The sequence below is a fragment of the Ammodytes marinus genome, assembly GCF_949987685.1.
Source record: "Ammodytes marinus genome assembly, chromosome: 9".
NCBI classification, from domain to species: domain Eukaryota; kingdom Metazoa; phylum Chordata; class Actinopteri; order Uranoscopiformes; family Ammodytidae; genus Ammodytes; species Ammodytes marinus.
The window spans coordinates 7,788,507-7,812,535 of record NC_137213.1 but is presented as its reverse complement, the minus strand read 5'-3'; the positions used below and the strand labels follow the sequence as shown (position 1 = coordinate 7,812,535).

General features: G+C 42.6%; 1 protein-coding gene across 1 annotated transcript; it reads left to right on the top strand.

Moving 5' to 3' along the window:
* The first annotated feature begins 150 nt into the window (after positions 1-150).
* On the top strand, positions 151-23,898 carry acin1a (apoptotic chromatin condensation inducer 1a). The gene is made up of 18 exons (XM_080034455.1): positions 151-292; positions 3,356-3,421; positions 4,291-4,402; positions 4,505-4,560; positions 5,362-8,313; positions 10,571-10,702; positions 10,892-10,974; positions 15,421-15,478; positions 17,577-17,616; positions 17,866-18,008; positions 18,125-18,268; positions 18,411-18,606; positions 18,902-19,047; positions 21,381-21,488; positions 21,597-21,704; positions 21,792-22,086; positions 22,391-22,491; positions 22,628-23,898. The coding sequence occupies exons 1-18, from the start codon at positions 155-157 to the stop codon at positions 22,928-22,930; spliced, it is 5,181 nt and encodes a 1,726-aa protein (XP_079890581.1). The 5' UTR covers positions 151-154; the 3' UTR covers positions 22,931-23,898.
* The last annotated feature ends 131 nt before the right edge of the window (positions 23,899-24,029 follow it).

Genomic DNA, 24,029 nt, shown 5'->3' with positions numbered 1-24,029 from the left:
TGTAAGTGAAATGTGTGCGTGTTTTTGGGCGTTCACTATTGGGAACATTTTAATTATTTGATATTTGAACAGGGGGGAAGTCGTCGACGGTGACGCTGGTTGGAGGAAGGCGTTGCTCGATGCTCTCTCAGGGAACTGACTAGAGGAACGGAAAATGGCGGACCTCGAAGACGTTACCCTGGATGGGAGACCGCTCCAGTCTCTTCGAGTTGCGGATTTAAAAGCTGCTCTTGAGGAAAGAGGACTTTCGAAAAGCGGGCAGAAGAATGCGCTCATAAAAAGACTCAAGGGGGTGAGTTCTGCTGTGAAATAGCCGAGCGCGGTTGCTGCTAGCTAACGTTAGCGACGAGACGGGCTGATGCTCTCTTGAGGGCCGACAACTCAGTATCGTTACTGCCGAGCAGCGTAGGAGAGTTATCGAGGTTACCCGCCATCAATTAGCTGGAAAGATGCGTCTATTTGCGATACGCCGTGGTTGAGCAGTGTTTTTGCCGTGCACACATCTGCCGACCAAAGCCCCACCGGGAGTTCAATAAACTTAGTAGTTAATTTTAAAAGTGTGTGTCGAAGTGATGTTTTCCTGTTAGCTCGTTAGCTCCCCTGGCTAACGCTGTGACTTGAGCGGTGGCCCGTCTTGCTGCTGTGTGAGTGTTATCTTTAACGGAGTCTGTCCCAAGCACCGTTTGTGTGCTCGAGTTTTTGTAGGGATGTTGACAGTACACAGGTTATTCAGAAGCTCTACGACTTTTTATTGGATAAGTCCGAAGTTTTATTTAACGTTAATGCAATTTGTGTGAAAATACAAAGTGCGCTCGGCTCCGCCAAATTTGGTAATACTTTTGATACTGTAATGTACCTCAGGCCCACTGGCGCCTATGTGTCCTTCATTAGCCTGTTTGTTTACATTGCAACATGTATTCAACCCTATCTCACTCGCCAGGAGAGTTGTGGCATAATTTTCTTGGTAGTCCGGTTAAGTACAATCTGTCCGCTGAGTTGCACAGTGAAAGCAGCAGGTGGTGTTTATATGTGCCCTTTCATGTTGAAATATTGCCACAATGTAGCATTATAATATAATTTCTATTTCACATGTGAAGCCCGCACATATTTGTCATATTGTTTTAACGTAATACAGCTCGCTGCTGCGTTGCGTGATATCTGAAAATCTAAAAAAATCCCTCTTGGAACGTTTGATAGCTATGTAATGCCTAGTTTCCACCGAGTAGAGCGGGTCGGTCCGGGTAGTTTGGTTTTTCATTTGCCAAAAGTTGCGTAGGGTACGGTTTAAGCGCACCTAACCGCTCTGAGACGCTCCTAATCTCAGTACTCCTCCGTTGGGGTACTAGCCGCCTGAAAGGGTGCCGAAAAGGCGGAGCTACACACTGCCGTCATTTGATTGGTCGAAAGAATAATTTCTGCCATGTGTAGTCATCTTTGCAAGAGTGAAGAGAGTCTTGTGTTTTGGCGAAAATGTGAGCGCAGCACTTTTTATTGTATGGTGTTTTTCCTCGTCAATAAATTAATCAGTTGGTTGCACTGTGTCCCACTGCTAGTCACGTAGCTGCCGCAGCCAGCGCTGTTCGCTCACTGTCTCTATGAGTTGCACCGAGCCGTCTCTGTGTGTTTACGCCATAGATAGTAGTAAATACACGCTCACAACAACACGGGGAATAAATAAAGAAGCGGCTGGTTTGACCAAGCAAAACTGAGACCGCTGGCTTGACCACAGTTGATCGAAATAATAATTTCCGCCGTGTGTAGTCATCTCGGCTAGAGTGAAGAGAGTCTTGTTTTTTGGCGAAAATGTGAGCGCGGCACTGTTTATTGTGTGGTGTTTTTCCTCGTCATTAAATGAATCAGTTGGTTACACTGTGTCCCACTGCTACGATGTCACGTAGCTGCCACAGCCAGCGGTGTTCGTTCACTGTCTCTATCAGTTGTACCGAGCCGTCTCTGTGCTCACAACAACACGGGGGGAATAAATAAAGAAGCGGCTGGTTTGACCAAGCAAAAACGAGAGACCGCTGGCTTGACCACAGTTGTTCCACAGCCCGATAGTTTGACCCACATTCTGGCGGCGGCTATCACAGTCCAGCCTAAACCCCGCCCTACCAGTAAGAGTTGGGTCGGCGGTGGAAACAACACCGAGATTCTTAAAGGCCAGGACACACCAGTCCGACTACCCGAAAATGGAGACTGCCGATTCAGGGAGCTCCAGTCTTCCCGTTGCGGCCGAAAAAGTGCAAAGGACACACCAAACCGACTGCTGACTTTCCGTACGCTCTGCGCTTGCGCGGGACGTAATATCTCCATAACAGCAGGCGGCGCTAATCTGTATTGTTGCCCGAAAAAATACGGAAGCCGGAAATGAAGGGACGGCTCTCTAGACCATAAACATAGACAGACATACGTATTTATATTTATGGACCATAAAGAGCACCATTTTTAGCAGAGAGTGTCGAGTATGGTGTCGAGCAGTCAACAAGGGTTGATGCATGTGAGTACTCGCTGAACGAAACAAACAAACACATTAAAACGATGGCTAACTTTTGTTAGCTGTTTGTGCTACCCGCCTCACTTCCGGGCTTCACTGATTCGCTAGCCCTCCACAAATCAAATTGCTCCAACTGAAAGACTGCCCGCTCAAAAGAAGCCCGACGACATCTACAACGACCGATTTCACGGCACACATCAAACAGATTCGTGTCCCCGCCCCCTCCCGACTCTACGACGGCGATTATCGGGCCGGTGTGTCCTGGCCTTAAAAGTGAGCTGTCCCGCTCTGAGCCGCTCCGACCCGACCCGACCTACTCGGTGGAAACGAGGCATAAGTTAGGTGTACATGCAAAAGCAAGCAACTGACCTCAGATAGCCACAAATTCTTTATTTGTTGAATCACGTCCACTGTTTGTGTTGCTTATCACTGCTTAAGTTAGAGATGGTGCTATTATTTAACATTTCACTTAACGAAAAACGTTTATCATATGAGTCTCAAGAAAGACGTAGTTAAAAAAATGTTTGCTTGAAAATGTAAACAAAGTTAGATGTAGAAGCTTTTTCATGCAATATTATTCATGTCACCCTCCCCTCTTTCTCACCATGTTTTCAGTTGCTTTTGACCATTTCAAAGAGCTCTATCAAAAGCAAAATTCTCAATACCTAACAACAATATTAAGAAAAAGAGCCAGTGATGCTGATTGTTTTTCTCTTACTCATGTTGATGGCATATTGACTTGAAAAGTATGGATAAATTATCAGTGCTAATATTCATAAAATATATCCTAACTCTAGCGTCTCTGGAAGAATACCCGCTGTTATTTATTTTCATGACTAAAGTATTTTGTCTTAACAACAGGCTCTCATGCTGGAGGATCTGCAGAGGACCTCCACCAATCACATTGGACTGCAGCCAAACTCGCAGGTAAGGGTCTCAAATATGTGGTATTTTCAACGGCTGAAGGCTCATCCCCCCTAAATTAATGATAAAAAGGATCCATAAGCACATTAAATGACTTCATAGTGTGAAGTAATTTGTGAAGTTCACACAAGTATTTATGTGACATTTAGACTTACAATAAGTCCATACAATTTAAAGCATTTGGGTGAGAATCATGAAGAACATCTATTTCATCAAATTGGTTGGACTGCTTTAAGTGTTCAATAAAAAAAAAACAATAGAGCTTGAGAAATAAATATATATTCACTTTCCGGCCAATATTCCGTTGGACCACCTTAAGCTTTGATTACGGCACTCATTCCCAGAGGCACATTTTGATACTTTTTTTTGCACATAAGGTTTCTGAAGCTATGCTTGACCAACAGATGCATCCCATCATACTGCCCCCACAGGCTTGTACAGTAGGCACTAGGCATGATGGGAGCATGCCTTCATCTGCTTCTCTTACTCTGATGCACCCATCACTCTGGAACAGGTTCAATCTGGTCTCCTCAGACCACACAAGCTTCTTCCATTGCTCCAATGTGAAAGATTGAGTCTAATCTTTGAACTCCCTAGCAAATTGCAGCCTTATTTCAGGTTTGCCTCACTGATAGTAAGTGGTTTACTTAAGCCTACACAGCTGTTAAGTCCCAATCTGTTGAGTTTTCTTCACATTGTGAGTGTGGAAATGAACCTACTTTCACATTCATACCTAGCCGTGAGTTCTACTATTCATTTTCTAGGATTTGCCTTGGGAGCTATTTCCACCATTTTGGAAACAGGACCGCAAACAGTCTGGATTTTTTTGTAAATATATGTCTCTCTATTTTTGATTGCCTCTCTGTATTTAGATTGGTGAGGAAATGAGCCAGAACAGCTTCATCAAGCAGTATCTGGCTAAACAACAGGAGCTACTGAGGCAGCGCCTGGAGAGAGAGGCTCGCGAAGCATATGACACAAATGGTAAGTGTTGATCCAACGCTCCCCTGCAACCAAGTAGCTACACATATCGACTCATTGTGTAATACATTTCTCTGATCTTATTTATTTGTCTTTTGTAAACAGATCAAGAGGACCACGCAGAAGTGAATAACAGTACATCATGCCCTCCTCAAGCCCAGGTCAGATATTACTTTTTCTTTCACTTGTGCAATCAGTCACATTTTCTAGTTGTTTGTCTGGAGATACTCCATGCTCTAAATGATGTTGCACAATAATAATTCTACCTGATCATTTATACACTGGAAAATTGTCACAGTGAAGAGGTCTGCATTGTGCGGGCAGGCCCGCGTGACCTCTGGGCACCCTCACAGTTGTTTGCGGCGCGGGCAATTTTTATATTGTTTTGGGCAAGTGTGGTAGGTCAGGTTAATAAACTGCTGGTCTTATGGTTGTGCAGATTGGCAACAAACGTCTATTAAAGATTTAAGGGACGATCGACAAGTAAAGCCTAGTGAGTGAGTGTGACTGCCTGCTTGTCTATATCTATCACACACACAAACACACTGACAGACAAGCTTTAGTTTATATAGTTTTGCTTGTTTACACAGAGTGATTGTCAATGACTTTAAAGCTTCACTTTCCGACCAGCTGTCTAGATCGTGAGTATGTCAGACGTTTTTTACTTGCGCATCTCGCACAGAAACGCTTTAATTTGAATCTCTGCAGCTGTCCAGGGCTCACGCCTCAGCTGTGTCACACAGACACGCAACCTGAATTGTTAACCCAATCATCGGGCGGGTTTTGGGTCAGAACCTTTCGGGAGCGGGTGGGTTGCGGCTAGAAATCTTGCGGGAATGGGTGGTTGCGGGCACACGAATAGCGGGAGCTGGTGTGTGCAGGTTGAATGATTCAGACCCACGCAGACCTTTATCACAGTGTTTTGACAAAGTAAATCTCACCTGCTCTTCTATCCTCATCAGGATGTTGCACCAGCATTGGCTGAGCAGCAGAAGCCCCCTGGCCCTTCTGGTGGAGAGAGTGCAGCGAATGATGGTGAAAGTAACAGGAACCAGGAGGTCGACATGCCTGGTCCTCCTGCTTCTGGTTCTGTGGCAATGCGTGTTCCTGGTGGCGAGCAGCGGCCCGAGAGAGGTTCAGCATCCAACCAAGTGGCTGCGGATAGCGACGACGACGATAGTGAGGATGATGATGGGGACGATGATGACTGGGACAGCGGCGCTCGGAGGAGAAACCTCAGAGAGCCGGCGAGAGCGCCCGCGTCCAGAGAGAGGTCAGGAGCGTCCTGTCAACCCCCGCAGCAACACATGCCCTCTCTTTTGTCCCCTCAACTCCGCCAGCCAACCCCTCCCCCCTCCCCACCTCCAGAGTTATCATTCCCCTTGCCCGACACCCCTAAGCAGAGCCCCCCCAGTCCAGACGTAGCCCCTGCTAGGCGCTCACCTAGCAGCTCCAGCTCTGGCTCCTCCAGCAGTGGCAGCCGCAGTAGCAGCCCGGAGCCCCAGAGAAGTGGACAAGCTGAGCGCAAGCCTGGCCCGCTGACCCTTCTGGCACGTAAGATGGCAAAAGAGGGGGCTTTCTCGGGAGCAGGTTGGCATGGCGGCGAAGGGGCAGGCGATAGGCAGCAGGAAAACAGTTCACTTTCGTCTACATCATTTCTTGGCAGAGGGCCTCCAGAGGGTCTGGTATCTGCCATCACTCACACAACCAACACCGCTGGTCATGTTCCGTTTCCCATGATTCCAGGCACTAACCAGGGTATCGCGGGATCCCATCTTGCCCACATTCAAGTACCTGTGAGTGTTCTTAAAGCCACCGCCACCGAAGAGAGGGACAGAGAGAGGGTCGCTGAGATAGAGAAAGAAAAGGCCCTTGAACTGGAAAGGCAAGAAAGGCAGAGAAAACTTGAGCAAGAACGAGTGATGGAGGAAGAGCGGGAAAGAGCTTTGGAGAGAGAGAGAATTGAACAAATGCAGGCCTTAGAAAGAGAACGGCAGAGACAGGAGAGGGAACTTGTTCTAGAACGAGAGAGGAAGGAGAGGGAACTTGCTCTAGAACAAGAGAGACAATTTGCTATAGAACGAGAAAGGCAGGAGAGGGAACTTAATCTAGAACGAGAGAGGAAGGAGAGGGAACTTGCTTTAGAACGAGAGAGGCAGGAGAGGGAATTAGCTTTGGCTAAAGAGAGGGAGCAGGCCTTGGCACAACAGCGGGCCCTGGAGCTCGAGAGGCAGAGGCTCCTGGAGCAAGAACGTCTGCAGAGGGAAAAAGAAGAGAGGGATAAGCGAGAGAGAGCATTGGAACTAGAAAGGGCCAGGGCTTTGGAGCAGGAGCGGAAGGAAAGAGAATGGGCTCTCGAGCAAGACAGGCTAGAGAGGGAAAGGGCTCTGGAGGCTGAGAGGAAAGAAAAGGAGAGGATTCATAGAGAGATTGCTTTGGAACAGGATAGGCTGGAAAGGGAACGGTTAGAGAGGGAGAAAGAGAGAATAGAGAGAGAAAAGGCCTTGGAGCAAGAGAGACTAGAAAGAGAGAGAGTTGTAGAGCAAGAGAGGCGAGAAAGAGAGAGAGTTGTAGAGCAAGAGAGGCGAGAAAGAGAGAGAGTTTTGGAGCAAGAGAGAATAGAAAGAGAGAGAGTTGTAGAGCAAGAGAGGCGAGAGAGAGTGTTGGAGCAAGAGAGGCTAGAGAGAGATAGAGCCATAGAGCGGGAAAGACTAGAGCGAGAGAAAATGGAAAGAGAAAAAGCTCTAGAGCAGCAAAGGTTAGAGCTTGAGAGAAAGGAAAAGGAGAATATTGAAAGAGCGAAAGTATTAGAGCAAGAGAGGGTAGAGAGGGAAAGAGCATTGGAACGGGAAAGGAAGGAAAAAGAGAGGGCGGAGAGAGAGGCAGCTCTGGAACGGGAGAGGATGGAGAAGGAAATAGCTGAGAAGGAAAGGAAAGAGAGGGAGGCGAGGGAGAAAGCTCTAGAGCAGAAGAAGCTGGAACGGGAGAGGGTCTTGGAAGAGGAGAGAAAGGAGAAGGAGAGGGCTCTTGAACTCGAGAGATTGGAGAAGGAAAAAGCTGCCCAGAAAGAAAATGAGCAGAAGGAGAGGGTCATGGAACAGGAGAAAGAGAGGGCTAGGATGGCTGAAAAGGAGAGGGAGAGTCACCTCCCTCCCTTCAAACGTGGCCGTGAGATTGGTCTCACCCACCTGCCCACTCCTCCTCCCCCACTCTCCGCAGGACCAGCTAGAAAGTCATCTACAGAGGCTGCAGAGCAAGAAGATGTCCGTGCTCTACCAGCGGAATCCAGTGCACCCATGTCACCAACACCTCTTTCGCCCCCGTCCACATTCAAGAAGTTCCGGTTTTTAAGGGATTCCCCACTTCTACCGCAATCTTCTTCCACTTCCATGGTTATCAAGCGACCCCGTACCTTCTCTGATGCCCCTCAGCCTCGACCCCTACCCATCTTGTCCCCCACCAAAGTCGGGGACAGACAGCCAGAAGGACACCAGCCCACCGTTGAACATCCACAGATGCAGACAAAACTGGAGGTTGTCGCTGGGCTGCAGGGATCTGTAGAGACCCAGCCTGAGAAGGAGACCGCTGTGAGTACCACAATGGCACAGAGTCCCATAAAGGAAGCGGCTAAAAGCATGGTATTGGAGGAAAAAGCAGATTCAGAGAAGGCGGAACAGGCTGTCGAGGAATCCACCACAAAAGAAGTGGTTGAAACCAAGAGTCCTTTAAGTCCAGTGGATGCTGCACAGCGAAGGGGAAGAGACGCAAAGAGGGAGGAAAAACAAGCCAGACGAAGATCATCGTCCAATGACTCCTCTTCCTCAGAATCTGACTCTGGGTCCTCATCATCTCGGTCATCTGGCTCATCCTCATCTTCTCAAGAGAAAACCAGCTCTACTTCAAGAGCTAGAAAGGTAAGTTGTCTAATAGGACAGACATTGGGGTCACCAGTGTTAATTTTGGCAGCAAATTGTGATTTAGTCTTAGTCTTTTGAATATCACACCATTTAGTCTTAGTCCTATTCTAGTCATCTGAAATATTTTAGTCTTAGTCTAGTCTTAGTCTACTAAATATAAACATATTTTAGTTGACTAAATCTACAGCGGACTTAGTCGACTAAGTGTTTCGTTCGTCATTGAATGGTATTAAGTTTTGAATATGCAATACAGACACAGATTTAATGGTTGTAATACAAAACATGTATTCTATTTAATTCGTAATAATCTCACATAAAATCAGTGTACCTGACTGGATAGGAGGGAGGGGGGGCTTTATTATCTCATGATCTGTCTATGAACCAACTGGATTCCACAATCTTTTTTTCTTTTTGCGGGGAGCATGCACAAGCATTATTTATAAAAAAATTAAAATAAAGAAAATATTTAAAAAAAAGTGGGGGGCCCCACACTTGGTCTTGAAACGGGCCCCGAGATCGTTAAGGCCACCCCTGGGCAGCAGCAGCAGCACGCAGTAAGGTGCTGATAAAACTGAGCAACTGCGCTTTCCTTCAAGCAACACTGCTGCTGCTGTGTGTGTTCGGACTTCTTTTGCATCAAAGCCTTTTTGATAATAAAATTAGAGGTTTTAATTGAACGCTGTCCATGCGTCGGAGTTGTTTGTAACTTACTCGAGTGAAAACAGAAACTAACGGAGGGAGGCGGCAGTTTCACAGTTCATTTCCTATATAGTTGCGCAGTCAGTTTGGGGACATGGCTCTATTCAAGCTCGAGACATAGCCTACTACAAACATATCGCGGTTAGCCGTTCCCCTAGACAACGTTAACGGGAAGGATATCCCTGACTATCATTTTTGTCCATCAAACCGCAGTTTTTCTGCACAGCTGCTCACTCCACCCGCTCACACTGACGAGGTCTCCCGTCGATTTTCACCGACACAGGGTTGCATTCGCTGCTTTGCACTGATTGGATTTCTTCCCAACTTGTCCCACAAAAAGAGTAGTTCTGATTGGATCTCTTCTCCATTCGTCCCGCCCTAACAGTTTTCGTCTCTTTCGACTATAGTGTCAGTTATATTCGTCTCAGTCTTCGTCATCTTATCTGCCTTTTATTTAGTTTTTATTTAGTTTACATCCGTGAAAAAGGTTCGTAGACGAATATTTTTCGTCATAGTCTTAGTCAACGAAATTAACTCTGGGGGTCACAGCAACTCAGTTCATGACAGCCCCCTGTATCTGAAGCTGGAGCAGCATGGCGGTCAACTCTTTATAATATTGCCTTTTTATTAATAACATTTACAAGGCATTTAGTCCCTCTGTCGTGCAAAATGCGCTCCACTGCAGTCTACTAATGCATTTGCTCCGGAAAAAAATTATATTGGTGCGTAACTGTAAATAAAAATACATAGAGGCAGTCTGTCAGTTCAAGATTGCTTTCAGCTCTCATTGGACAGGTTATTTTCTGACAGTGTCTATAGGAGGATAAAGAGTAGGCCTGTCATTGTTTACTAATGCTAAACAACTCACTACATTTAGCGAGCTTAAATGTTTTAAAGAATACATTTGATATTACCTATAATTCACCTCAGAATATTAACGGTTGCTGAATCATTTAATACAATAATAGTGCCAGAGTATGTTATTGGTTGCCACTCCTGCAACTTATTTTATTTATAAAGCTCCAAGTACAATGAGTGGTATCCTGCCTCTTGTATTCATATGTCGGAATGCACCCTAAGGCTACTGCTGACACATACTAAACACGTCTTGGCTCAAGTCCGCAGAAGGTGTCTTGAAAGAAAACGTTCAAAAAGATTTAGTTTTTTGTAGGATGAGGGTGAAAACGAGACTTAAAAAAGAAGAGTGGCTCAGACAGAGAAGAGAGACTGATGTTACACTTATGTCATAAACAACAAGGAGGGTTTATCAGTTTGGTGTTGGGTTTGTGAGGAAAATATGGAATTGGAAAGGGCCCTGTAGTTGTGATTCATTAATCCAACACAACAAACTGCTTGTTACATGTGATATAAGTCATATATGATGGCTTGTATGTCATCAGATCAGGATATCGGAAATATGTTGTACAGATCTGCACGTGTAAATTCTGTTTATATCTAAATTGCATTGTCAGAGGTTTTTATATTTATATATATATTTATATTTTTATATTATTTTAGTTGCATTAAATGTGTCTATGTTTTCTTTCTCTTGTAGGAACAGAAACCTGAAAGAGATTCCTCCACACAGCACAGGGTGACAATGAAAACTCCACAAGCCTCCCCTTGCAAAAAAGAGATGTCTGTCGAGAAGAGGGACATAACTGCTGTTGGAGACAGTTACACCAAGGTCAGTTGCTCATAATTTAACACACCACCAAATCATTTTTTATTTGCCTTAAAAATCTAGTTTCATAAGCAAATAGATTCAACCTTTTAAGTTCTTAAATCACATGCTAGCATTATATCTGGTTTTTATGTTCACTTTGGTGGTGTTATCTACTTTTAAAACAACTTTGTTGCCCTTTCAAATCTCCAGAAACCCTTCATTGAAGCTCCAACCAGAGAGACACAAAGGAAGAGAACGGACAGCAAGGGAGCGGAGGAAAAGGACACACAAAGGTCTGCTTTTAAATCTTGGTCTTGTGAAAAACACACTATGCATACGGGTTCTACTTTTGACAATTTGCTTTCATTACTTCATGTTTGTAAAAAAGTTTTATGATAGGTGGTTTAGTTTATTCCAAAGTAATTTGGGGTACAATATTTTCTCCCCCATCCTGGGAAGACTGCACATTAAGGATCAGTGCTGTTGGTTCTGCAACTTCCCTCAACAGTCTATATTTAAAGACCACATTTAGGTATTCACATATCTGGTTCCAACGAGCTATTGGTTAACGAAAAGACATGCAAGGCAAGGCAAGGCAAGGCAAGTTTATTTATATAGCACAATTCAGACACAAGGCCACTCAAAGTGCTTTACAGGGGCAAGATTATAATACATAAAACACATTATAAAACATTTAAACGCGAATAAAAGAAGCAAATAAAATAAAAATTGCAGGTTAAAATGGAGACACATTATAAAACATTTAAAAGCTAATAAAAGAAGCAAATAAAATAAAAATGCCGGATTACATTTTCTTTCAGATTTCTTGTTAACTCTGCTTAAAACTTGTACATGATTTGAATTAAATCATAATCGTGTGTATGAGACGTTAATGAAGCCCCATGGTCAAAGTAAGATATGATTGTAACGATGTTTTCTTAATTCTATGGTTGACATACACAGGATCAATTCCACATTGAACAATTACAAATAGTGTGCATAGCTGCAGACATGGTCTGTTTGGAGTATTATTTTACAGGAAAGTGAATTTTCATCAAGATTTGACAGGATTATCATCTCAACCCCACTGAACACCTCCGGTATATTATAAAAACTGGAATCAGTTGCATACAAGTCAGCAGTTTTGTTGCAAAAATCCTGAGGTTGACATTTTTACATTGCTTCATAGATGATGAAACAATGATGACATTTTCTTCTTTAAATACTTTATTTTAGATTTTTCCTTTTAAAGAACATGAATGAATGAATGAATGAAAACCTTTATTTAAACAAACTCGAAAGGCATTGAGGTTCCCCTCATTTACAACGCCGACGAGCGCACAACAAACACAACAACAACAATAACAACAGAGTGACAGAATAAAACAGAGAAACACAAAATCCTAGCAAGATAAAAAAGATCAAAAGAAATAAAGAATTACAATAAAAGAGCTTAAAAAAATAATTCAGTTAAAACAAATGCAGTGGTGATGGTGAAAATCAGAAATCATAGATTTAAAAGAAGAAAAAGTGGGGAGAATGGTCATATTGAAGTTGCTCTGAAGGGCATTCCAAGAGGTGGGGGCACTATAGCTAAAAGCAGTTGTTCCCAGCTTAGAATGAGCTCTAGGAACCTTTAAAAGCAGCAGCTTTTAAAGGTTCCTGAGATGAACACACAACTGAAAAAAGCGAACACACAAACAAAAGACAAAACAAAATAAACAACTGACCAGTGTTAATTTTGGCAGCAAATTCTGATTTAGTCTTAGTCTTAGTCTTTTGAATATCACACCATTTAGTCTTAGTCCTATTCTAGTCATCTAAAATATTTTAGTCTTAGTCTAGTCTAGTCTACTAAATATAAGCAGATTTTAGTTTGACTAAATCTACAGCGGACTTCGTCGACTAAGTGTTTTTCTTCATTGAATGGTATTAAGGTTTGAATATGCAATACAGACACAGATTTAATGGTTGTAATACAAAACATGTATTCTATTTCATTAGTAATAATCTCACATAAAATCAGTGTACCTGACTCGATAGGGAGGAGGGGGGGCTTTAAGAGCCTGTGCCCGGGGGTCCATTATCTCATGATCTGTCTATGAACCAACTGGATTCCACAATCTTTTTTCTTTTTGCGGGGAGCATGCACAAGCATCGTTTATAAAAAAAAATAAAATAAAGAAAATATTTTAAAAAAGTGGGGGGCCCCACACTAGGTCTTGAAACGGGCCCCGAGATCGTTAAGGCCGCCTCTGGGCAGCAGCACGCAGTTGAGGTGCTGATAAATTTGAGCAACTGCGCCTTCCTTTAAGCAACACTGCTGCCGCTGTGTGTGTTCGGACTTATTTTGCATCAAAGCCTTTTAGATAATACAATTAGAGGTTTTAATTGAACGCTGTCCATGCGTCGGAGTTGATTGTAACTTAAAAACAGAAACTAACGGACGGAGGCGGCAGTTTCACATGGCTCTGTGTATTCAAACTTGAGACAGAGCCTACTACAAACAGATCGCGGAACTTAGCCGTTCCCCTAGACATCGTTAACGGGCAGGATATCCCTGGCTATCATTTTTGTCCATCATACCGCAGAGTTTTTCAGCACAGCGGCTCACTCCACCCGCTCACACCTGCGCGGTCTCCCGTCGATTTTCACCGACACAGTGTTGAATTCGCTGCTTTGCACTGATTGGATTTCTTCCCAACTTGTCCCACAAAAAGAGTAGTTCTGATTGGATCTCTTCTCCATTCGTCCCGCCCTAACAGTTTCGTCTAGTTCATATTCGTAGACTATAGTGTCAGTTAAATTAGTCTCAGTCTTCGTCATCACATCTGCCTTTTTATTTAGTTTTTATTTAGTTTACGTCCGTGAAAAAGGTTCGTAGACGAATATTTTTCGTCATAGTCTTAGTCTACGAAATTAACAGTGCAACTGACATCTACTTAAAAGGTTTCTAAGACATTGATTGAATTAAAGGTTAAGCAAAAAATAAAGTCAAATGTGTCATGAAGGTCACTTCAGCTGCTATATGGTCTAGGAAAGGCTGCCATATCTGCTTAAATTTCTCATCAGTTTGGTTTTTAATGTGAATACAATAGAGAGCTGATAAGACGGTGGGGGTCACGAGATGCTCGGTGTTAAATTTCCCATCAGGCGATTGATGAGACTGCCTTTAAGCCTGTGTGCCTGAGAAGGTGCGGGTCCTTTTCATCGTCAAGCTTTTTTTTTCTTTTTTTTTTAACATGGCTGCACTCCGTCGATGGCTTTAGCCTCCATGGTTTTAGCTCATATAGATCCTATGAGCCTATGCTTTTCCATACAGTGGCTCAGCTAAACGGTATACAAGGGTTTGTCCATTCCAGGTTGATATGGTTTGGTCTTCGGTACGGACATGAATGCGTTGTGGCAGGAGTAGTGTCTGGTGAGAGTAAGGTAGGAGGGGAGAGAGCTGGTTCGCTACGACGCAGTGCTTTTAGCAGCAATATGCTGCGTTTTGGGGGTTCGACGTGCTCCGTCTCTTTGCTGTGAAGTTTTCCCGCAAGTTCACGTGTGCGCGCATGAGGATGACGTGAGAGCGTGACGCACGCGCTCGTTAGGTATTGTTGAGCTAGGTTCGATCTGGACGCAGTCGGCAGGTGTGAAGGAGGACTGCGGTGCCTCTACTTCTTTGACTCCTCTATTAGGCTCGTTTTTTGATCGCCTCATGGAAACATTTAGAGCGACATATTACGAAATTTCAAAGTGAATGTTTTTATAACAGTGGGATGCGTTCGAGGCGAAGTTATTTGAGGTTCTCATTGATGCTGTTTGTGTGTCAGTGGAGTCTTCACTCGCTAACAATTTATGTTTTTTAAAGGTTTTATATATTTGTGGTTCTTAAGAACAAAATTCAAAATCAATGTGTTGGGCTACATGATTTTGTGCATAATGTTCAACATGATAATTAAAGGCCCACTTCACCGGTTTGAATATGAAGGTGTATTGAATTCTGAGATCCTATGTAGTATAAATGTGCGAAAAAAATTGAAATCGGTTCATCCTAGCCTGAGAAAAGGCAGAAAGAGTGTTTTTTTTAACCCTATATTTCTCTATCTCGTGACATCACAGAAAGAGAAATATAGGGTTAAAAAAAAACTTACTTTGTAAATATTACTGTGATGTCTTTTACTGTGACATCACAGTAATATTTACAAAGTACGTTTTTTTTTAACCCTATATTTCTCTTTCTGTGATGTCACGAGAAAGAGAAATATAGGGTTAAAAAAAACACTCTTTCTGCCTTTTCTCAGGCTAGGATGAACCGATTTTAATTTTTTTTGCACATTTATACTACATAGGATCTCAGAATTCAATACACCTTCATATTCAAACCGGTGAAGTAGGCCTTTAAAGGAACTTGCGTTGGTATGTTTTGCACTTTCAACTTCATATTTAATTGGGATGTGCCAAGGCATGATGATTTTGGTTACATACCAATATTTTGAGTTTTTTAATTGCTTTTCTCAATTATTTTTAGAATATTCATAAATCTGATTATTTATTTTTTTATTGAAAGTTGTATTCACAAATTGAGCTTTCATATTCTATGTTTCATTGCATGTATTAAACATGTATTAATGTATGATGTTGCATACGTTTACCCTTGATCATCTTTTAGATTATTGGATTTGATAATGTGATAAGAAAAACTATCCATTCTAATGGTTTCCCCACTGATATGTATTTTTCACTATATACAGGCAGGTGAAGGAGACTGCCATGGCCGAACCAGAGAAGCTTCCAGAGACCAGTGAGGAGGTAAGACACTCAAAGAACCATGAATCATCTTGGTCCTCAAATCTGTGGGTACCAGAGGACTTAGGTGGAAGGATCTATTTGAGCCTGTGTAGTTCAATCTCTATGATTCACACATACTTTGTATTAAACTGGATACATTACAGTGTAGTTAATTTAATAATGTCTATATTCTTTGTTGGAAATCTTTTCTTGACATTTAAAAAAAATTATACTTCCCCTCAACGACTGAAAGAGCCCTTGTCACAAGTGTTAAAATGTGTGTAGGAAATGCGATTTTTACAGTTGGCTGTTTGTAAAACCTTTGTTGGCACTGTCATAGGCAGAAACGGCAAGGGCATTTTTCTCACTGTGGCTGATGTTTAAACCCCAAATGATTGCTTTGTTATAAAGGTGCTCATGCCTCTTCCATTGCCCCTTTTGGTACCTGCATACTACCTCTGCCACTACTACTACTACTACTACTACTACTACTACTGCCGCACCTGTTCCACTGTCCCCAAGAATCCAGAGTTGACCACAGATAAGCCCCCAAGGCTGCACTACAGAGAGACACCTATGGCAACAAAGGCTGCCTCATTTACATGGATATGGCTTGCAAGAGCAATTGATTGGACCTCAAGTTTCAAAGAGGGAGTTGGCTAGTCAATGTAGCCTACCTCCTCGTAGCTTTTTATCAACTGATCTGGCTGTTTGCCTTTTTTAAAGTCAACATGAAGAAGAGACGAGCAAGGATGTGTACTCGCATCAAGTCAAGGCTCCTGTGAGATCTTCTATACAACTCGGTATTTCTAAGACTGTTTCACCTTGAGACATTTTAACCCACTCACAAAGACATGTTGGGCATTAAGGACAAGTCATTTAATGTGGTTGGTGAACTCGAACAGGCTTGAAAGAGGACATTTTGGATTTTGGTAATATCTTGGAATTGTATTGAGATTTCTCCAGCAAATACCATTCTTGGATACTAAAAGAGTTTTCAAAGGAGCTAATGCTTTTATCTGGACTCAATGGACTTGACCGTTTGTAATTGTACTGAAGAAGGACCTACCATATTTGTCCTGTTCTACAACAGCCATCGCCAGATTATTGCTACTGGTGACTCTCGGTATGAACTTACTGTGGCCCAAGCACAAATGAACATTATCATCAAAAGTCTGGATTTTTCCTCAAAGTGACTATTGACAATATTCATCATCTGGTCTCCAATTCCTTGGACTTGTTTCTTTCAAAGAGCCTACCACATTTCTTAAAGGACTAATGCCAAAACACCTGAAGATGACTGCTTTGGCTTAAAGCATTTCAAAGCCCCCACCCAAATGAACTATTGAATCCAACCTGCCAACCAACCAGCTTTAAGATATTCATCCAAACATCTCAGCCACCTTTGATTGGACCCTTGTTGCCTAGATACAGTACATGCAGTCGTGATTGGGCCATATCCAAACCAGTAAGGATCAGGTGTCAGTGGTACCAGGGAATAAGTAGACGTTTACTCAATGTTATATTCCATACAGTTATTTTGAAAATGCTTAGTTTCCATATTCTATGTAGTCTCTGCTGGGAGAAGCAGCATTTTAAACATGTTTATCATAATTTTATCTACTGCAGTTTAACCAAAATGGTTCTAAACATCTGTTAAATAATTATTTTTAATTTATTTTCACTTCTGTGAAACTAATTTGAGTTAATTTGTTCATTTGGACACAAAGTTTAAAAAAAATAGTTTTTAGTGCCAGAATTTAAACTGCAGTATATCCATCAGATCCTTCTTTGTATGATAGAGACTGCAACTACAGTTTATTCTTCAAACGTAGTACTAGAGAATCTATAGGAATAGATTATTAGGTCATTTTGAATTGAATGTACCTAACTACCTGTACAGTACAAGAACACAGCTCGGTGCCAGTCAGTAGACCTGACTTTGGGGGAAAACTTTACACAGCAGTTTCTATCATTCACTCTCTCAGGTCCTACTTGTCGCCCTTCCTTTTTTTGTGCCACCTTTCCTCCAACCTGTCCTTGACCTTTTGTCTCCATCCTTAGTATCTGCCTCTCACCTCTCCCATGTATCTTGGGTTGTTTTTGTTTTGTGTTGCAGACACCGAAGGCCTTCTCAGCTCGTAAGATCTCTCTTAGCAGTGAGTGAACCCTCCGGGCTTACCCTCTTCTTAACCATGATTTATTATGTATTATTGGCATTATACGTGTAAGGTTTGGGAAATCAAGCTAAATCTTAAGTAATTGGGATTGCATGATTGTGATCTGCTGTTTTAAAAACATGTTGTGGCCAGAACACAGTATTGTTGCATGGATTCATAAGGTAATGTATTATTTTCCTGCATGCCATGTGCCTGAGGATTCAATTGATTTTGTTCTTGTCAAATTAGGCAGTAAATCGTCCCCAGGCACTGGCAGTGCAGAGGTCGAGCAGGATTCTGGGGCCTCGCTTGGTCGCAAGAGGAGATGGGGATCCAGCACAGCTGTCACTGCCAAGAAACCTTCCATCAGCATCACCACAGACTCACTCAAGGTAATTGCAGCATAATGAGACTGATATTGTGTTGCATAGTTGCACTGTGAGGCACTTCCACTCTCAACTCTGATTGAATATAAAAATCCCATTCATCCTGTGCTTTTTGCCTTCAGTCACTCATCCCAGACATTGGGCCATGTCTGGGCCAGGAGGCAGTAGTGGACCTTCACCCGGAGGAAGCTGTCCTCTCTGAGGCAGAGGATGAAGAGAGGGAGCGCTCTGACCAGGATCTACAGATCAGACGCACTGTCACACAGGTTGGTCTGCAGTACAGCTATTAACTGTGAAACACAAATAACTCCTAACTGTGAAATGTAGAGCTCTACTCGTGAAATTCTGAGTCTTGCATGCATCTCATAATCATGCATTGTTCTTGTTAATTCCATCTTTCTCCTGCAGGTGGTGCATTCAGAGAACCAGGAGAATGGACAGATGGAGACAAAGAGGAGCAGGTGTGAGGAGTTGGAGGATGAAGACCTGCAGGGAGACCTGGAGAAGACAAGAGAGCGTGAAGAGAAGATGGATTCCTCATTCCCTGGAGCCATGGACACCCAGTCTCCATCACATACCAGCCATGATGTAGAAATCAACACTGGTAATGGATCTTTCAAATTTGGTCTTTTATCTAGCATTAAATTCATCCAAATGAATTCCTAAAAATGTCTTTAGACATTGAAACAATATAATATACATGCTGTACTTTACATTTTGCGTTAAATAGCCTTTTTCTTTAAAGGTACATTTAACAGGGCTTGGTTTCTGTTATGACAGGATAAAAAAAAGGTTTATTAAGTGTGTTATCTGTTTAAAAACATTTTTTTAGTTAGTGTCTTTTATATTATAATTAAAATGTGTCAGAGTAGTAATGGATATGATCTTTTTTATCCTAGTGACCCCGAGCGACACTCTAATTCGCCGCTCCATCAGCCAGCAGAAAACAGGAGTTTCCATAACAATCGATGACCCTGTTCGCACGGCCCGGCAGCCATCACCACCTCGTGGCAAAGTCTCCAGCATTGTCCACATCAGCAACCTGGTGAGAGACCATAACTCCCAGTGCATCATCTTTCATAGGGCATACAACTCTGCTTTAGAAATATGTATGGACATGTTTATATTTATTATCTTTAACTCAATGCATAATGTTTTATAGGATATAATACACATTTTAATCAGATTAATCACAGGGTAGCTGTGGATCAATCACTATTCGAAATCAGATTTTCTCTGTATATTGTTGTAGGAACAGAAATAGGAATGCCAGAAGGTGGATTTATACATTAACATTTGTTTTTTTTTAATCATGGCAAATCCAAATGATGGTGTTAATACTGAAAAATAATATCAAACAAAAACATACCACCTCATAATTCAATTTGGCTATCTATTTGCTATGCCTCTGAGCAAATATATAGAATGGCATTTATTTGGTGTTCTACACTAGAATCAATGGATAAATGTGTGTTTTCATATATGTGCATGACATTAACCCTCTGAACCCTAGGGCTATTTTGGCCGTTTTGCATACTTTTGATCAATCCTTACTAAACTACAGTAAGAAATGTTTATCATGCCAAAGTTTGGTATCTTTTTGTTCAAAACACCCTAACCTATATGACCTGATAGTTATTTATTTCATTTTGACATGATAAATGATCATATTGGACCAAAAACCACATGATAAATGTAAAAACGGATTAAAAAATATATTATTGCTACCATGGGTAACTCAAAAATTCATGTTGAATTTCTTTGAAAGCTGAAAATAAATACATGGAATGTTTTTATGGTAATTTAAAAGTTTGATTGAGGTGGCATCAACCTTCATACAAATGTTATGAACAAATAGCAGGTGAATACATAGGCGTTTTCCCCAAATTCCTCAAAGTTCTGTCAATCATAACACAGAGGGCACATAAAAAAATGTTAAGCTTGCTGTGTTTGGTATATTTTGTTTCAGTAAAACTTCACCTACATTACCTGCCAGTTTTTTTTTTCAATTTGACATAATATTTGAACATTATGGACCCAAACCACAAAAAAAAACATTTTTTTATTTTTTTTTCATATATGCCTTTTTATTTAAAAAAAGCTAGGCCTAGGTAGACCTATATAATAACACATACAGTATATGGATACATATATGACATGTATGTGTAAAGAACAGATTATTAGGCTACTGTGTCTGTAGGCTACACGTTATGAAGGCTGGCTGCTGTGTGTGTACTCAGTGCTTCAGTCAGACAACAATGGCTTTATGTAGCCTACATAGTCATACTTTGACTCTGAGGATGAACTGTCCTCCTCCTTCATGTCAAAGAACAAGCTGATAGCTTGACTTACGTTCAAAGTTTTCTTCAATATGACTAAAACATTCTCAGTAGTCTTATCTTCAAACCTCTCATTACCTCTCAATCTTCCTCCGCGTCTGTCAATTTTGTTAGCTAGCAGCCTCGTCTCTCTCTCTCGCATAGAGAGACTCTCCCACAGCTCCCGCCCCCTGTCACTCTTCTTCTTCGTCTCTTTTGGTGTAGCTTCGTATCACTCCGCCAACCCCTGCTCCTCCTCCTCCCCTCCCTGGTAAATGCAGCCTGTTGAGTAGGAACTAGTTTCCGGCATCATTTTCTGATCGTAAAATGACAAAATAATGGCCGCGACCATCGAATTATCATACTTTTGAGCCCGCGAAAATAAAATAGATATGTATCAACTTCAAACCATTATACCTCTGGTTATACTGGGTCAATTTAAATGAAACAAAGACTGGCATATAGCTTTAAACCAGTACTTTCGACACATACCGTCGGCGAAGTTGTCCCCGCTTTAGTTTCTATGCTGCGTCGGATCGAAGGTGATCACGTGATCAGCACGTCAAGTAACGCAATAGAACGCAGTACTGCGGGCTCCGGGTTCAGAGGGTTAAGTTCAATCATTTCTGGTCAAGTTTTGCATCCCTGCATACAACTTGATTGCAGTCCGTGGTGTGTGTGACTGTGTGTCTGTTTGTGTGCGGGCCCACATTCTGGGTGACTGTTAATCTGTGCCAGAAAGCCGACATTATGTTGACGCATTAATCACACGCACATCTGAAAACTGCAGACGGGTTTAGTCCTCCCGTGCACTGAACAAAGACAATGTTGCTTCTCCTGTTGCTTCCGACAGCAACCGCTGCCCACGAAACACACGTGGCCACTTGCAGGTCAAAACAAAACGTGCTGCTACGTGCATCGCTCATTGTGCCCAGTCCCGATCCTGGGTCAGCCATAACTTTAAAGCCACGACTAGTGCAGAGTGGCTGTCATTTTGCCCCCACTGTTATTCATTGTGTAAAGCAGTGTATTGATGAGTGCTCACTGTCATTTTGTGTAGGTGAGGCCGTTCACTCTGGGGCAGCTTAAGGAACTGCTCAGCAGAACTGGCACCCTGGTGGAAGAAGGCTTCTGGATTGACAAAATCAAGTCTCACTGCTTCGTCACCGTGAGTTATTACAAGCATGTGTTTTCCCTCTAGCTCTGGACCAAAATGCATTTGGCCTGTGTAGGGTTCCTGTGTGTCTCATAAAGCTATTCTCTTCTCTGTGTGTAGTACTGTAGCCCAGAGGAGGCAGTCGCTACACGGGCAGCTCTCCATGGAGTGAAATGGCCTCAGAGCAATCCAAAAGTCCTTAACGTAGACTTCTGCCAGCAGGATCAGGTAAGACCGCATTGTCATAAGTCTGTTTCTCTCTGAAGCCCACAACGCTTAGCCATCTGTAGCCTGAGCATATCTCTTGCTTTGTAGCTGGACTTCCACAAAGTCCTGGGCACAGCCAGCAGACCAGGAGCAGAGGAACAGGGCCCTGGTACCGGCCGTGGGCGAGCCTCTGGCCTGCCCTCTCTCCTCCCAGAGCGAGACCAGTGGGCCGAGCGTGAGCGCGAGATGGAGCGCCGGGAGAGGGCTCGAGCAGATCGTGAGTGGGATCGAGACAAGGTCAAACCCGGAGAAGAGAAGGAGGGAGGCCCCCTTAGGTCACGCTCCAGAGAGAGACGCCGCAAAGAGAGGGGAAAGAGCAAGGAGAAGAGAACTGAGAAGAAAGGTAGGAGAGCCTGACTCAAGATTGGACTGTAATAACATGTAAAATCGCTTTTGTTTTATACCAAAGAGTTAAAAAAATGTATTGATTAGTTGAACGAGAAGATGTAAATCTGCAATTATTTAAGTGATTGATATTTGGTTTAATCAACGAAGACTTCACCTATGGATTTATTTTTTTATATAATTTAACACTTTATAAACTAAAAGATTAATTGACATATTTTGCTGAATAATTCAAAATGAACATCATTTGAAAGTCATTGTTGCAGCCCTAATACTGTGGTGGTGTTGTCTTTTTTTGGCAGAGAAAGCAGCTGAGGATCCCCCGGCAAAGCTGCTTGATGATCTATTCCGCAAAACAAAAGCAGCTCCTTGCATATACTGGCTTCCACTTTCAGAGGAACAGGTTAGACAGAAACCAGTTCATACTCCAAGCTTGCTGCTTTTATTGCACAACTTTGCCGTACATGGCCCATATATCTAGTTTAAGTCTTGAAGTTAAGTCTCAAAGTCTTACATTGTGTGCATTCTGCTAATTTTAGGTTGTTCAGCGGGAAGCAGCCAGAGCAGAACGGACGAAGGAGCGTGAGAAACAGAGGAAGGAGCTGGAAGAGGAGGAGAAAAAAAGGGAAGAAGAGCGTAAAGAGAGGATGAAAGCTGGAGGCGGCACAGCAGGAGAGCGGAGTGAGGGAGAGAAGGACAAGGAGAGAGACAGGGACAGAGACCGAGGTAGGGAGAGGGAGAACGACAAACGCAGGGATGGCTACCGTAGGCCAGGGGGCAGTGGGGCAGGCGGGGGGCGTCGCTCACGCAGCCGCAGCGACCCGCGAGATAGGCGGCGTTAAAAAGGCCAATCAAAGCGATGAAACTGTCCTAGAGACCACATTTCACCTCTTCCATTTGCCTTTCACTACATGTACTTTGTTACAACTAAGACCCAACAAAGGACCAACTGATGTCGTCATCATCTCTCAAATTGTCACCTTTTTTAAAGTACATCTACAGTACACCTACACAGTCTTGTTTAAAGGGGACCATGAATTTTTGCAGTGTTGTTTCCCAGAGTGCTCTACGTCTCGCTCCTGTCGAGGCTTGATTTCATTATATTTTTTTCCAACTTTTTGCTCTCGTCTTTCGTCTTGACAGCATAGCAGTATGGCACACTGGGTGATTTTTAATAATCTCCTTCAATGTTCCCCAAAAGTGTAGGTGCCAATTTTTATTTGCTATCATTGTCGTCGCCTCAGTGTTTTAACAGCTCTGCAATTTGGAGGAAGAATCCTTTTGTTGCTGCATGTAGTCAAAGGCTCTCCTCGGCAGTCCTGCCTAAAGAGAAAACTCTGCCCTCTGCGCAAATCTAAAAATATTGGATTAGGTGTGTTTGGCATTTTGTACAGACATAGATTACTCAAAATCAAGTCTTTTAAATGAGGCAGCTCGGGTATTTTTGGACATGTGTGGACTAACTACAAAGGCAATGCAGTGTTTCCCTCCCACTCGATTTAGTTAAGAGATGAGACGGTTCTCTGCGGGAGGGGATCTATGTCTGTTACACCACAAATTATGATTATGTCCTTTTCATTGGTCTCTTCTTGCTCCCTCTGCTTCCTCCAATGATCTTACCCTGTAGTGTCAATACAGGCCCAAGAGGGGAGGTTGCATTATAAGTTTTCTCAGCAATGGTTTTAATATTGTTTTGTAATCATTATTTTATCATTTTAGTACCAAGGTTTGTTTGTTTTTGTTTTTTTAATTTCTTCTTTGAGTACGCCTATCAGTGGTGAATGTACAAATAATAAAAATTGAAATTTGAAATTCTCGTGATGTTTCTTTTCCACTTTCTCTCCTGATGGCGTTTGTAGTTTCGTATATGTATTGCTCCTGGGGATGACGGATTAAAAATATCACTTTTTACTACTTGCCGGTAATAACTCTGTATCCATC

Bases quoted from the DNA above. Each gene is read 5' to 3' on its own strand.
- acin1a (XM_080034455.1), top strand. From the start codon at position 155: ATGGCGGACCTCGAAGACGTTACCCTGGATGGGAGACCGCTCCAGTCT. The intron at 18,607-18,901 runs GTAATGGATCTT...TTTTTATCCTAG, and splicing joins TGATGTAGAAATCAACACTG to TGACCCCGAGCGACACTCTA. The intron at 19,048-21,380 runs GTGAGAGACCAT...CATTTTGTGTAG, and splicing joins TTGTCCACATCAGCAACCTG to GTGAGGCCGTTCACTCTGGG.